This window comes from Pocillopora verrucosa, chromosome 10 (genome assembly GCF_036669915.1).
Source record: "Pocillopora verrucosa isolate sample1 chromosome 10, ASM3666991v2, whole genome shotgun sequence".
NCBI classification, from domain to species: Eukaryota; Metazoa; Cnidaria; class Anthozoa; order Scleractinia; family Pocilloporidae; genus Pocillopora; species Pocillopora verrucosa.
In genome coordinates, this window is record NC_089321.1 from 20,974,729 (window position 1) to 20,988,891 (window position 14,163).

The 14,163-nt window shown below is 38.6% G+C and overlaps 1 protein-coding gene across 1 annotated transcript; it reads right to left on the reverse strand.

Moving 5' to 3' along the window:
• Window positions 1-716: 716 nt before the first annotated feature.
• Window positions 717-9,774, reverse strand: LOC136283776 (tetratricopeptide repeat protein 28-like). The gene is made up of 8 exons (XM_066172970.1): window positions 9,704-9,774; window positions 9,416-9,481; window positions 8,301-8,462; window positions 6,337-6,414; window positions 5,767-5,859; window positions 3,482-5,028; window positions 1,769-3,241; window positions 717-1,475 (listed from the first exon to the last, which is right to left on the reverse strand). The coding sequence occupies exons 1-7, from the start codon at window positions 9,768-9,770 to the stop codon at window positions 1,781-1,783; spliced, it is 3,474 nt and encodes a 1,157-aa protein (XP_066029067.1). The 5' UTR covers window positions 9,771-9,774; the 3' UTR covers window positions 717-1,475; window positions 1,769-1,780.
• Window positions 9,775-14,163: the final 4,389 nt, after the last annotated feature.

Consider the following 14,163-nt stretch of genomic DNA (forward strand, 5'->3'; position numbering starts at 1 on the left):
CTACTGAATGTCATTTGAGGCGTTAAGAGGGAATTTATATGGAGATGGGTTTTCACTCTTGACGGTTATAAACTTCTGATGGAAGTTTCTTCAATTTTCTGGACCATTTGTAGGTTGACGAGTGAGTTACTTTCTCAGAATGACGGTTTGTCACGAGAAATAACTTTGCAAATTTGGCGGAGTTAGGGAAAATGTGAGTAGAACATCTTCTTTAAGCTTGACGCAGCACTAAACTCACCACGGGGAATTAGAGCCAGGAGACAGCTGCTAACATTCCAGTTGTTTTTTTAAGAAGTGTGCTTTGCTGTTGTCGTTACTTTTGTTATGCTGAGATTTTTTCCTCTCTCACTGTAGCATATTCCCGTCAATAAATTTCAATTCTATTGCTCTGTAACTTAATAAACAGCATTTAATGTCACCTCAATCAAATTTAGCAAAAAATCATTAAATGGGTCAATAACCCAATAAAAGTGACTGATTACATTATTTGACTACAAATTCCTTGTACTTATTGAAATTCTCCTCTAAATGTTTCATAAAATACACATTTTAAAAACTGACCAATGAAAATAATAATAAAAAAAGGAAACTCCTCTTTAATTTCTCGTTTTGCGATTGGAAAATTAGTTTTAACAGCATACTCAAAATATATTGTCATCCTTATGCATAAAAACTTTATCGCTTTCGAACGCACCCGGGAAAAATCTGTCGAAGTATTGGGAAAAATAATTTTAAATACTGGCTATAAACGCAAAAAATCTGTTAATTTAATTCCGAAAAATCCAATAATCGTGAAACAGAAACTAATTATAACTTGGTAAATTTCCTCCAAATGTTAATCACAATTTCCATTCAACTGAAAGTGAGATAATCGAACGATCACTCAACTGATTATTCTCCAATTTCTATGAAAACGTTTACGCATGCACATGGTTTTGACAGCTGTATATCAGCCATAAGACAAAAACCGATTAAGAGAAAAAAATTGTTAAAAATATATTAGGGAAAACGGCGTTTTCCAGATGCTTTTTAGCTTAAACGGAAAATTAATATAACCGGCCCAAAAACTTGTTTATAGATAACAAACTCACTCATGCTAGATGAAAAATTTTTTTACATAGCCAGTCATAGTAATTTCACGAAATCGCTTTTGAAAAAATTACTTTTAAGCTAGTTCGAATCAGATATTAAAGATAAAAAACACTGCAAAGTCCCTTTTCTTTGACGTGTTCAAAATCCCTATAGCTTATAAGAACATTTAAGATAATAAGTAAAATATCAACTTGTGAAAGAAGAGAAATCCTTACGGACTCTAAAGGCTCTTTCTATTCTGCTTGCTTTGCATAGAAGTCTCTTACAGAGATTTTATTGGTATTCCTGTGGTTTCTGTTCCAAATGTCAACGTTTGTAGGCAAAGGTTTATTTCCTTGGATATCGTCATCTCTATGATACAGCTCCAATGCTCGGTCCCTGAACTGAAAAATAAAAGAACAACAATTAGGGAGAATCTTTGAGTTTACATAAAATTTTTCATTCGGTTGTACGACAAGAAACGATACACTTCACAACAATTATTATCAATCAAAAAACGTTTTCATCGTTAAGTCTATAAAGTGTCGACCCAATTGTAAAGTATCTCAATTTCTTCGGGGAAAAAAATCAATTCTTACCCACTAGACAACCAGGCACCCATGCTAAAATATATAACCATACAATTTTGATTAAAAGCTACGTTGAATTGCATAAATGTTATGAAAAGAATAATTACATAGATCAGCAACTAGATGTCCTTGATATCAAGTTTGACGTCATCACCAATGAGTACAAATGGTGCCCAGTACTTCACCTCCTTGAACGTTCCAGATTCTCTCATACATCTCATGGCCTGATTGAGAGCTTCACTTGCCTTCTTGCCTTTAGCAAGAGCATCGTAAAAGAAACTCATGAACTCCAGGGTTCCTTCGTCATCTAACGCCCACAAGGCTACCACAACAGATCTAGCGCCCGCACCCAGGAATGCTCGGGCGATGCCGACCACGCCCTCGGCCATGACCTCCCCACGAGCACTGTGACAACAGCTTAGAACAACCAGTTGTGCCCGCAGTCCAGTTTCCAGGACATCTTTCATCGTTAGTAGATAGTCCTTTTCTTGAGGCTGAGGAGTTTCTCCTGTGGTGTTTGGTGCCAGGATTACTTCCCCAGTTTCCATTTTACCATGCGCTGCAATATGTACCAAAGCCACTGATGACAGTCGTTTTAACACTTCTCCTTTTGTTGCCATTTCTCCAATGAGGGGGGAAATACTGAGAATGCGTCCAATCATTTCCGCTTCTTCCCTTGCTCCTGGAAGTTGCACCAAACGTCTTCCCTGATACATGATCTCTTTGAAACATGGGTCGCCAACAAGCAATGCACCACTCTTCATGTGGAACTCAGCTGGGGAATCATTAATTAGTCGTAAGGTCGTCAGGGAAGGAAGCACACGAATTCTGAATGAATCACTCAGATAAGTTGAATTTGAGTCCTCCAATGCCGCGTAAGGCACAAGACAAAATGGACCCTCAGGAACAAATGTAAGCTCGTTGCCTTTGATCAGATCAGCAATAGGAGTAACGATGATGTCATAAAGCTTCTGTAGAGCACTTAAATGTGAGTTCCTTACATCAACCGGAGTCATATTGTTCGCCACTTCCTCCGGTTTCGGCGAGTAATGAGGAGGATTTTCGCATGCAACAGCATCTCTTGCACCAACCTCTTTCAAGGCAGTTTTGTTCAGTTGCTTGATGAAAAATTCCAATTCCTTCTGATACTTATAATTGTTCACATGTACCTTTCTCGATTGGATATTATCGTCGCTAAGGACAACCCAGAAGTGAACGTAAGGTCCACTGATAGCTATAAAAATTGTACTTGATGGAACAAAACTAAGGAGAGCGAACGAAAAATCTCTGGGCTGATATTTTGGGGTGAGTAGATCTCTCAGAGCTTGAGCGCGTCCTTTCTCTGCGGTGAGAAGAGCATCAACAACTTTACCTTGGATTAGATTTATACGCCACAAGCCTATGTATGCACTCTTATGCTGATCACGATAAGTAATCTTCCACTGATCATTGGAATGCAAACTCGCCCTGATACTATCAAACACCTCTACACCAGAGTGAAAGCATTCAAAGGCCCTCCTTAGTTTACCTTCACTCTCAAAACTTTTTCCAAGGAGAGAGAGTGAGAATGCCTCTCCGGCCTTGTCTCCCACTTCTTTAGCAATTTCTAGACAACGTTGATGGTACTCGATTGCTGTTTTGAACTGTCCTAGACTATAATAATCGCAGCCGAGATTGCCATAACTTCTTCCCTTTCCGGCCTTGTCTCCCACTTCTTCAGCAATTTCTAAACTACGTTGATGGTACTCGATTGCTGTTATGAACTGTCTTAGACTATGAAAAGTGCAGCCGAGATTGCCATAACTTGTTCCCTCTCCGGCCTTGTCTCCCACTTCTTTAGCAATTTCTAGACCACGTTGATGGTACTCCACTGCTGTTTTGAACTGTCTCAGACTATCATAAGAGCAGCCGAGATTGCAATAACTTCTTCCCTCTCCGGCCTTGTTTCCCACTTCTTTAGCAATTTCTAGACCACGTTGATGGTACTCGATTGCTGTTTTGAACTGTCCTAGACTATTATAAGCGCAGCCGAGATTGCCATAAATTGTTCCCTTTCTGGCCTTGTCTCCCACTTCTTTAGCAATTTCTAGACCACGTTGATGGTACTCGATTGCTGTTTTGAACTGTCCTAGACTATTATAAGCGCAGCCGAGATTGCCATAACTTGTTCCCTCTCCGGCCTTGTCTCCCACTTCTTTAGCAATTTCTAGACCACGTTGATGGTACTCGATTGCTGTTTTGAACTGTCCTAGATTATGAAAAGCGCAGCCGAGATTGTCATAACTTGCTCCCTCTCCGGCCTTGTCTCCCACTTCTTTAGCAATTTCTAAATGACGTTGATGGTACTCGATTGCTGTTTTGAACTGTCCTAGACTACGATAAGCGCAGCCGAGATTGCCATAACTTGTTCCCTCTTCGGCCTTGTCTCCAACTTCTTTAAAAATTTCTAGACCACATTGATGGTACTCGATTGCTGTTTTGAACTGTCCTAGACTATTATAAGCGCAGCCGAGATTGCCATAACTTGTTCCCTTTCTGGCCTTGTCTCCCACTTCTTTAGCAATTTCTAGACCACGTTGATGGTACTCGATTGCTGTTTTGAACTGTCCTAGACTATCATAAGCGCAGCCGAGATTGCCATAACTTGTTCCCTCTCCGGCCTTGTCTCCCACTTCTTTAGCAATTTCTAGATTACGTTGATGGTACTCGATTGCTGTTTTGAACTGTCCTAGACTATCATAAGCGCAGCCGAGATTGCCATAACTTGTTCCCTCTCCGGCCTTGTCTCCCACTTCTTTAGCAATTTCTAGACCACGTTGATGGTACTCCATTGCTGTTTTGAACTGTCCTAGACTACGATAAGCGCAGCCGAGATTGCCATAACTTCTTCCCTCTCCGGCCTTGTCTCCAACTTCTTTAAAAATTTCTAGACCACATTGATGGTACTCGATTGCTGTTTTGAACTGTCCTAGACTATTATAAGCGCAGCCGAGATTGCCATAACTTGTTCCCTTTCTGGCCTTGTCTCCCACTTCTTTAGCAATTTCTAGACCACGTTGATGGTACTCGATTGCTGTTTTGAACTGTCCTAGACTATCATAAGCGCAGCCGAGATTGCCATAACTTGTTCCCTCTCCGGCCTTGTCTCCCACTTCTTTAGCAATTTCTAGACGACGTTGATGATACTTGATTGCCGTTTTGAACTGTCCTATATCATAATAAGCTTTTCCAAGATGGCTACAACGGATTCCTTCTTCGGCTTTTCCTCTCTTTACTTGAACCAGAAGTTTTTTTCTCTTGTCAATGTTGAAACGGGTCAAGAATAAATGGCTGATGACTTGACGTGAGAAAGTTTCAATAATAATGACTGGCCAGGAGCAGTAGTATTTTAGTCAAATTTGAAACACTTATATGTTAAAGTAGCATTTTAATGGTAAATGAAATTATGTTGTTTTTAATTTTGAAATAATGGCTGAAATAATTTCCGATTGTGAGGCGAAAGAACTTCAAGAGCGCAAGGAAAACGCAGCAAATATAAACATCAAGAAAAGCACGATGTGGCCTACAGTCTGGAAGAAGTGGGCTGAGGCGAAAGGATTCAGTCCAAATATTTTGAGCCACGAGGTCAAGAAATTTGATATGAATCTGAAGAGGTTATTAACTGAGAAAGAAGGACAATTTCGTGCAATGAGCCACACAGTTTGCGGGTATTGGTAACATCCCTGGAAGGTCATTTAATTTTGAAAAATCACTCCGGGCGTTTTTCCTCAAATACCCCTAGTAACCATGTTATTCCCCATAAAAACCTTGGAATTGGACATACGTGTCTAGCAGGGGTTTATCTGGATGATTTGCTATCTTAACAATACTCTTATTAGAGTGAGTATTACGAGCTTTCTAACCGCAATTATCTGTTTAGTTTCGGGCGTCCTACTGTTTTCTTCTAGTGACGCGGATGAGGAGCATTCTGTTTAATCCCTGCGAATTCCATATTATGGCCCCTTCTGTTTAGTAAAGTTTTGTGGGATAATTGAAATGATCTTTGAAAATATTGTAGTTTCTAATAGGTGTCAGTGAACACTGCTTGCATTGCCTTACGCATCACATTTGAAACACTCGTCAAAGGATACGGCCAATCCCATCTGCAACCAGCTCCTTATCTCTTCAAGCAAGGATAGCTCGACACAAGCACTGGCCCCTGAGAGGGTAATAACAAGCGTCGCAAGGTAAATAATTCACTACCATCAACATCTAATGATAAATGTATCCAGAATATCGACTCACACCCTATTCACACCAGCAAAACATGTTTAGTTAAACATGGTTTTCTGACTGAAAATCAGAAACAGAGATCTAGAAAACTGAATTTTCCATAGATTTAAATAATTGCTAACTTGTATTTCAAATGTGGTACATTTTAAGTCGATAAACATGGGTTCGTGGAGCTTCTATGAAGAACAAAAATCAGACCGTGTTTGACAAAACAGCTTTAAATCATGTTCAAGCTTTTGATAGGTTTTGACTTGGTTTGGAAAATGCTTTTTACCTACGTAGCAGATATTGATGCGTTAGATATCATTGACACCCGAGATACGGTCAGCTGCCTTAATCTATACAGTTCCCTAGGAAGAAATCTCAGAAAAGAGGTTAGATGACTCATAGCTGAAACACGAACCTTTCTTTATCGCTTTGATCAAAGTGGGTTCCAATTGAACGGCAACAGTTGCATCATTAAGACATTCTTCGTAGTTTTCTGTGGAATTCAATAATTACCTGTGAGTCGTCATCGCACGTCGATTTGCGTGCTAATAATACGCATGCAAAAATTTCAGCGTGCTTATTGGCTGAGAACACGTCAATTAATCCCAAACAGAGTACAAAGTTGAAGTTAAGTGCAGAAAGTTGAAGTTAAATTAATTGACAAGTAAGCCGCGAAAGCAAAACAAAACAAAATGAAGAAAGTAACAACGTTTTTACTCAAAGTTTGAGGGAGAATGCTAGAACTAAAAACGCACAACAAAGGAACAAGAACGGATATGAAAGTATAAACCGGAGGCCCTTTATAAAATTATCGATGAGTTTTATGCAACATTTTGCACGAAAGACGGGGAGTGATAACTTTCGTGTGGTGGTTACTGCTGTCGATCGATACATAACAGAGATAGGGTACAAACACTCAGTTATTCTCTAGAGAGGTTTAAAAAGTTTGAAGCAAATTATTAAGGAAAAAGCCCAACTACTTTGGCAACAATTGGCGAGACATGACACAAAATAAAGACACTAAAAAGGAAAACATTTTTGCTTGTATATTTTATCTAGTAATCACATGATATTTTGCGTGCAATTTGGAATAAATTAGCACTCGTAAATTTTTAACGACTACAAATTGCACTCGCCCTAGTGCTCATGCAATTTGGATAGGCTTTGAAAACTTTACTTGCGATAATTCTCAAATTGCACTCGAAATCGTTGTGGGTTGTGTGTGTCAAGTTATATGCAGAAAATGGAGCTACGCTATTGGTGGGAATATGGTCACGAGACTATTCCCATAAAATTTACGTTATCTACTTAGTTGATAGTACTAAATTACCCAGCGCCACACACGGTTTTTGCTACTTGCCCCTTGCTGCATGAGTAGGGTCACGAGCAACTAATGCTGGGAGTTCACGTTGGGCAATTCTACGCACAACAAAGATTTAGTTTTAAGGATAAATATCAAAGGAAGAATCTCTATGTTTATTTTGTATCATTTTTGTACCACACAGAATTTGGCTTCTTAGGCTGAGAAAGCCGACTCGTATCCACATTATCTGACTACGATATTCCAAACTTTTTAACTAAATTTCCGTCAGGAAACGAGATGCTTAGTAATAGGAACAAAAACATTTATTGTTGTTCTTTGCAACCTTGAACATCAAAATAAAGATGAACAGATGATTTGGATTTAGAAATTTCGTTTTTTATAGCTTTTGTTTGTCTTAAAGTATATGGCCCTTTAATACGTCGATCCCTTCAAGCTTCAATATCAACGACTCAGTTCGTAACTGAGGAAATCTCTGAGCCGTTATCTCTTTTATGGAGCTAAAAGAATCCTATGATTCTCAGAATGCTGTTATTTGAAGCGAGCTCTAAAATTAGAAAATTTTGACTAGTTCTGCTATTTGACATTTGACAATGAGATCTCCCTTTTGGCCCACGCCTTAACCGAAATTTTACCGTTCAAATCTCCGATATCATTGTTAATGTCACACGTGACAATGATTCCAAGCTTATTCTCAACGAAAATGTCTCCTCTGGAGACAATTCGCACAAAAGCGAGTCACAAGGATTGGCGAGGTTGGACGTAATGCCGTGTAAGAGGGCTATAATCTTGGATTATTTAAAAATGCGATAGGGACTTCTCAAAAATGCGATGAAAGATTACTTAAGAATTGTTCTTTTAAGGAGCATTTCCGCGTGTTTGTTATACATGAAATATTCATTTTGCCGATTTTATTTGGGTTATGAGGTGAGGAAAGATGCACAAAGTGCAGGAAAGACAACAGGAGTGGATAAAATCCTGTTTGAAATGGGTACAGATTGTTTATTTAGTTATTTCGGCTATGTAAAGATTTTAGAAGTTTCAAAAATAATTCTTACCCAAATGGAAATAAGCTGCTGCCCTGTTGCTGTAAAGCTTGGCGTTCAGCCGTATATCTTTGCAGTTCACTTGAAGTCCTTCCGTGTAGAAGTTTATCGCCTCCTTAGTTTCTCCTTGTTTGTATTTCTTGTTACCTTCCTCGAGATATTCCTTTGCTCTCTCTGAAAACACATCGGCATAGTGTTAATAAGTTAGTGATGAATAAAGCGAACCTAGACGGATAATGCAAACTTTTGCTTAACAAAGTAGATTGTAAGTCATAAAGAAACTTAAAATTCTGCCAAAATAAAAGGAATTCGGAAACAATTATTCGCGCATTTAAATATTTGCTCACGTAAAATAAACTCAGTAAATGGGAGTCTTAACTGTAGCACATCTACTGAGTTTAATTGAATCGATTGTTATTTCGGTCGTGAATATTTCACAGAAACCTCTTCTATACTACTAACTGAGGATTAGCTCGATTAGGAGGCATAAGTGAAATCTGATGAAAATATGGTCCTTCCACTTTGTTGTTCTCTTGACAGCCGTTCTTTGGAGTGTTACGCTACGTCCCCCCCTACGAAATCCTAAACACGGATGCGAAGGTCAACCTTTGGGCATGCGCAAGGGGATCAATTCAGACCGGCTGCGCACCAATTGCCCGCGCAAAAATGAGAAACACGATCGCTGTCTTGCAAAATAAGAAAAAGAAAATTGAAACATTCATCTGAAATCTGGGAAAGGAAACAATAGTAGAGAAAGAGAAAACTTAAGTATTTTTGTTTCCTGTTGATTTACCTTTCTATTTTGAGGTCTACCAAAATAGTTGTACGGTTTTGAAACAAGATACATGACTGACTGTCTTTTTCGGTTGTTTTCAGCTCTTGTGAGACAACTTGGTTCTGATAGCCTTGATGCACCTCACCTAGCTTTGCAATATCGGTAAACGTGCAGACGTTTGACCGCTGTGTTTTGCGTTTTAGACTATCGATTGTGAGCTTCCATGAACTTTCTATTCCGAGGAGTTGACAAATAATTTGAGATAAATCAGGACATGTGAAATTATTCATCCATGACTGGAGACTTAAAAAAAATTACCTAGGAGCGTATTTCAAAGAATCTAATGCCTCACCTCTTAAAAGGTCATCATATACATCAAGTTTTGTTTCACTTGAAGTAACTTGACTTTCGTTTGACGCTGAAATTACCAAAAATATACATTTTTATTTGATAACACATATGTGCAATTCCAACCGGTGCTTTAGTTTACTTTTCCCTTTTCGTTCCCTGGAAAACCAGCGTTTCATTTGTTTCCTGAAACCTTCAAGTGTAAACGGTCCAAAAAAACCGGCACCGAACAAAACATGTAATTACTTACTCGATTACCATATAGCCGTCTTCCTGAATTGTTTTCCCTCACCTGTGACTGGAAGCTCATTGTTTAAGTCCAGATCCTCTCCTTTTGTTGGGGGATTACCTTCTGCCATAGCTGGAAAATAAAATGAAATTGATTGTACTGTGCTAAGGAACATCGTCACAAAACAAAAAAGGTGGCTCAAATGAAGGTAATTTAAAGAGAGCACAATAGATCACCTGTCTCTGATACTAAGATATAACAAAAGAATGAGAATTTCAAGGTTTTCGTAGTCACACTACTGTGGTCTCGTGTCCGCACGAGTCAAATTCCACTTTTTATTTCATGTTTGTTTGTACGTTTGTTTGGTTGGTTTCGGTACATCGTTCAAGGCTCTCCGTTTCTAAACACGATCAACCTAATTGTACGCAGATAAGCATAGCACATTCTTCACTTTAGGAAAATTCATGCAAGTTGTATGCTTCGATTAATTTGAAGCTTCAACATCTCCTTCCTGGGCAATCTCCCGGGCGTTTGAACTTTTGAAGATTCGCTCCTTCAAATTCCCACCCCGGGCCAAAATTGCGTTTAAATGCCGTATCCAAGCACCAGATTTGATAGTCAAATGCTCCTTCTAAAGAACAAATGATTGACAAGAGAAAAAAGGGCATGGTGCCTGGCCTCATCTTAAGACCGTCACATATCATGATGATGCAGTTGCTTCCCATACTGAGGGCGTTGTGGTGGTGTGAGCGCAAATCAAATTTGTATCTCCTCTATGACAAAAAATGAAACTTGAGAGTACTCTGCTGGAGATACTTGACATTTTTGGTTCAAATTTCCCACCTCACCCGCCAAGTTTCTAATTCTGCACTCCCGGGAGTGCCTTTTTTGTCAAATTCCCTACTCCCTGAGTACGCACCACTGTCAAATACCCGAAGGTTTCGGGGGGGGGAGGGGGGATGTTGATGTTTCGAGTTGTACGGTGCATTTTACAAACGCTGAACATAGTTAAGGGTTTGCACAACTATCACAAGTTCTACCAACACCCTCCGGCATATTATGCAAAGAAACGTGTTTACAGCGAACATCTAAACCTACCCATCCGTCAATTGGAGCGAGAGAAGGATTGAAATTATTTTATGTAATGCCTCAAAAATTTCCAAAGCTCTGGTCAGTTTAAGCTGTCAGTGTGTTAAACCAAAGTCAAGAGTTCGAGCGAATTAAATATTCCACAAATTTTCGTTTAGAGGCGCTAAGTAATTATGAATGACCTGAAGCCTCGAGCTCTTTAAAATATTGTTGGGTAAAGTCTTGTTTTTCCAGTTCGATTTTATTTTGATCCAAAACTCTCTCAGTAAGATGTTATTTGGAGGGACTGGATTAATGACACGAGTTAATCTTTTCATCAGGAAAACAGTTACCTGCGATAAATCAAAAACAAGTTGAGAACCAACACTGCATACAGACTGTTGCATATCTTGATCTTGTAAGCCATTGAGAGAAACTACCGCCAGACCATAAGAGCAGAAACCGAAATGAAACTGGGAGAATCTTTGGATATCGCAAAACTGGGGAGAACTTTAAAACTATCTTTAAACGCATTGCTGAGAAAAATAATTTGTCGCTGTATCATTTCTCGTGTTAGGTGGTTGTGCTCGTCTCATCCTTCAGAACAGCATTCTGTGCCATTGTTAGCATTCACTGATCCTACATTTTTATCCTCTACGGACGATGTAAATAGTTAAAGACATGTGCCGGCTAATTTTATCCGTTATTTCGCAAAAAAAGGCATTTCTGACATAACAGTTTAGAATTATGAAATTAGAAGATCCTCGCAGCTAAGAACACTACTGAAACTAGTAGTTGTAAGTAGGACCTGAAAAAAATTTCAGGCCCGTACGGGATTTGAACCCATGACCTCTGCGATACCGGTGCAGCGCTCTACCAATTGAGCTAACAAGCCAACTGGGAGCTGGTCAATGAATTGGGTACAAATAAACATCCGAGTGAATGAAGATTTTAGATATATGAAAATTCACATATTTGCACTGCGGTGGAAAGATGAAATTAGAAGATCCTCGCAGCTAAGAACACTACTGAAACTAGTAGTTGGTTCAAATCCCGTACGGGCCTGAAATTTTTTTCAGGTCCTACTTACAACTACTAGTTTCAGTAGTGTTCTTAGCTGCGAGGATCTTCTAATTTCATCTTTCCACCGCAGTGCAAATATGTGAATTTTCATCTATCTAAAATCTTCAGTTTAGAATTATATGACTAATACGCAGTTATTATTGTTCAAGGCAATGATTTAGTTCCTGTCAAGAATTTGATCATTGGCGTGGAAAATTTCAAAGACTCGCAAAAAAGAAATAATTTGCTTGTAGCCGGTCCAATACTTTGTAATTTTGTAACCAGACGTTTTTTTGTCATAAAAAAAAAAGTTTTGCAGTAGTTTTAGCTTCAACGGAGCCAAAATTTTGTCTCCTTGTTAGTCAAAATAAAGAAAACCATAAAGAGTACATATGTTATAACCTCTTGGTTTTTATAATTTTTCTATGCAATAAATCCTATATTGACGAAGCTTTGTCTCCCTCTTTAACAATGCGGAGAAGGAACTCGGCCGATATACAGCCTTCTTACGTTCGGGCTCGGAGAGTAGCGTGACTATAGGGGTATACGTGCAATGAATTTCAATATAGATATTGTTTAGTACCTGTTAAACTGCCATCCTCTGAATCCGTTTATCCTCCAAAATATAACATTTTTATTTCTGCATGCCTAAAAATATCAAGAATAATATATTTTGCTTTATTACAATTTCGATGAAAATATGAAAGATTTCATATTCACGAGTAAATACCAAATTCCTTCTATTGTCTAGTTTAGAGATTAAAATTGCTCTTCTACTTCACGCAAGTTCGTTTAATTGCTTGTTTCTTCGTTTTGGTCTTGTTTTATACTACATATATATCTACATATATATATCTACATATATATATCTACATATATATATCTACATATATATATCTACATATATATATCTACATATATATATCTACATATTTTAATACTTCTGTATTCTGATTAGCCCATCCTGCGATGTAGTCATTTATCTTTCAGTGGAGAACACTCGCTATTCGCAGTTCAAAATCCTCTTTTTTCCTCTTAGCAGTATAGACTCTATTAAAGGCAAATCAAATTGAATCGAGAAGGACGAAGACAACCCTCGAGTCACATTATTTTTGTACCAAGAGCACATGTTCTTTTGATTGCACAGATTTATTTTATAAGAATAATTTCACCTATAAAACCACAACAATATTACAAGTGCTTCCCTTGTTTTTCTAATGAATTTTCTCGCAAAGATCCCTACCATTAATCCAATTCTCACCTTCAGCTCTGACTTGTGAAAATGTGATTTCCCCCACAAGCGTGTAACAAAATGATAAACTTGGTAACAAGAGCAGTTTCGAAGAAGCTGAATATTATTATGAGCTTGTCGAACTGGAAACAGAAAATGATGTATTACTCGTTGAATGTGTTAGTCATGGATTTATTTTGTGGGCATCGTATTTCACTTTTCAATCGCCAAGTTGGGACTGGACGTCAAATAAATTTATAGTTTTTCATTTTCGTCAGAGAGGAGTATGGCACAAATATAAATGTAACGCTGTGTGTAAATGCCCGGCAGCCAAGCCCTGTCTTATGGACTAAATGTCCGACAGACAGAAATTCTACCGTAAGGTTCTTTCAAGCTTCTTAAGAGTATCACACCCTCATCCATGCAGACGTTTGTTTAGAAATGTCGACGGATTTCAGAAATTACTTTTTTTTTTAAGCAAGCGAATCTTAGTCGAGTCTCACGTGCAGAGCGTTTGATGCGCTCGTGAAGTTATTCCTAAACCGTTTCCGGTTTCCTGTCACGTGCTCGTTGCACTCAACATCAAGGAGACATCAAGAGCCGTCACGCGACAAGCAAGAGCTGCCAGAAATTCTCTCAACAGAAATAAAGGACTAAGTATTAACAAGAGAATGTAAATTAATTTATTCTCGTAACATTACAAATAAATTGGTATAATTTAGGTTGCTTACATTAAAAATTTTTAATGGCAGCGGCAGAAAAATCTGTCACAAGCAACAACTTGAGGACGCAATAAATTCATAAATATAGGCCTGCTACTCGTGTAAGAGTTATATTTTAGGATGGGGGGGGGGGGTTGGGTGGAGAAGAGACACTAACAAGCTAGAGTTTGTATTGACCCATGTGATCTCCGTGTACTATTTATAGTTCTGTCATTTAGGATTTGGGGTAATTTTCCGCTGTTTCATCTGAGGGATTTCGGACAATCTTCCGCCATTCCATCTTCTAGGATTCGGAGGCAATTTTTCCGCCATTCTGCCATTCCTCCGTACGCCCACCAGGGAATTACTCAGACCAGACAATTTCTTCCAACTCGTAATTTTTGGCCTGGTATGGATGATGCAACAACGTGCGTCGTTAACCAGCCTCTTAAGAGTCACTG

Bases quoted from the DNA above. Each gene is read 5' to 3' on its own strand.
- LOC136283776 (XM_066172970.1), bottom strand. From the start codon at position 9,770: ATGGCAGAAGGTAATCCCCCAACAAAAGGAGAGGATCTGGACTTAAAC. The intron at 8,463-9,415 runs GTGAGGCATTAG...ATGTGTTTTCAG, and splicing joins ATATGATGACCTTTTAAGAG to AGAGAGCAAAGGAATATCTC. The intron at 3,242-3,481 runs GCCGGAGAGGGA...GTGGGAGACAAG, and splicing joins CTAAAGAAGTGGGAGACAAG to GCCGGAGAGGCATTCTCACT.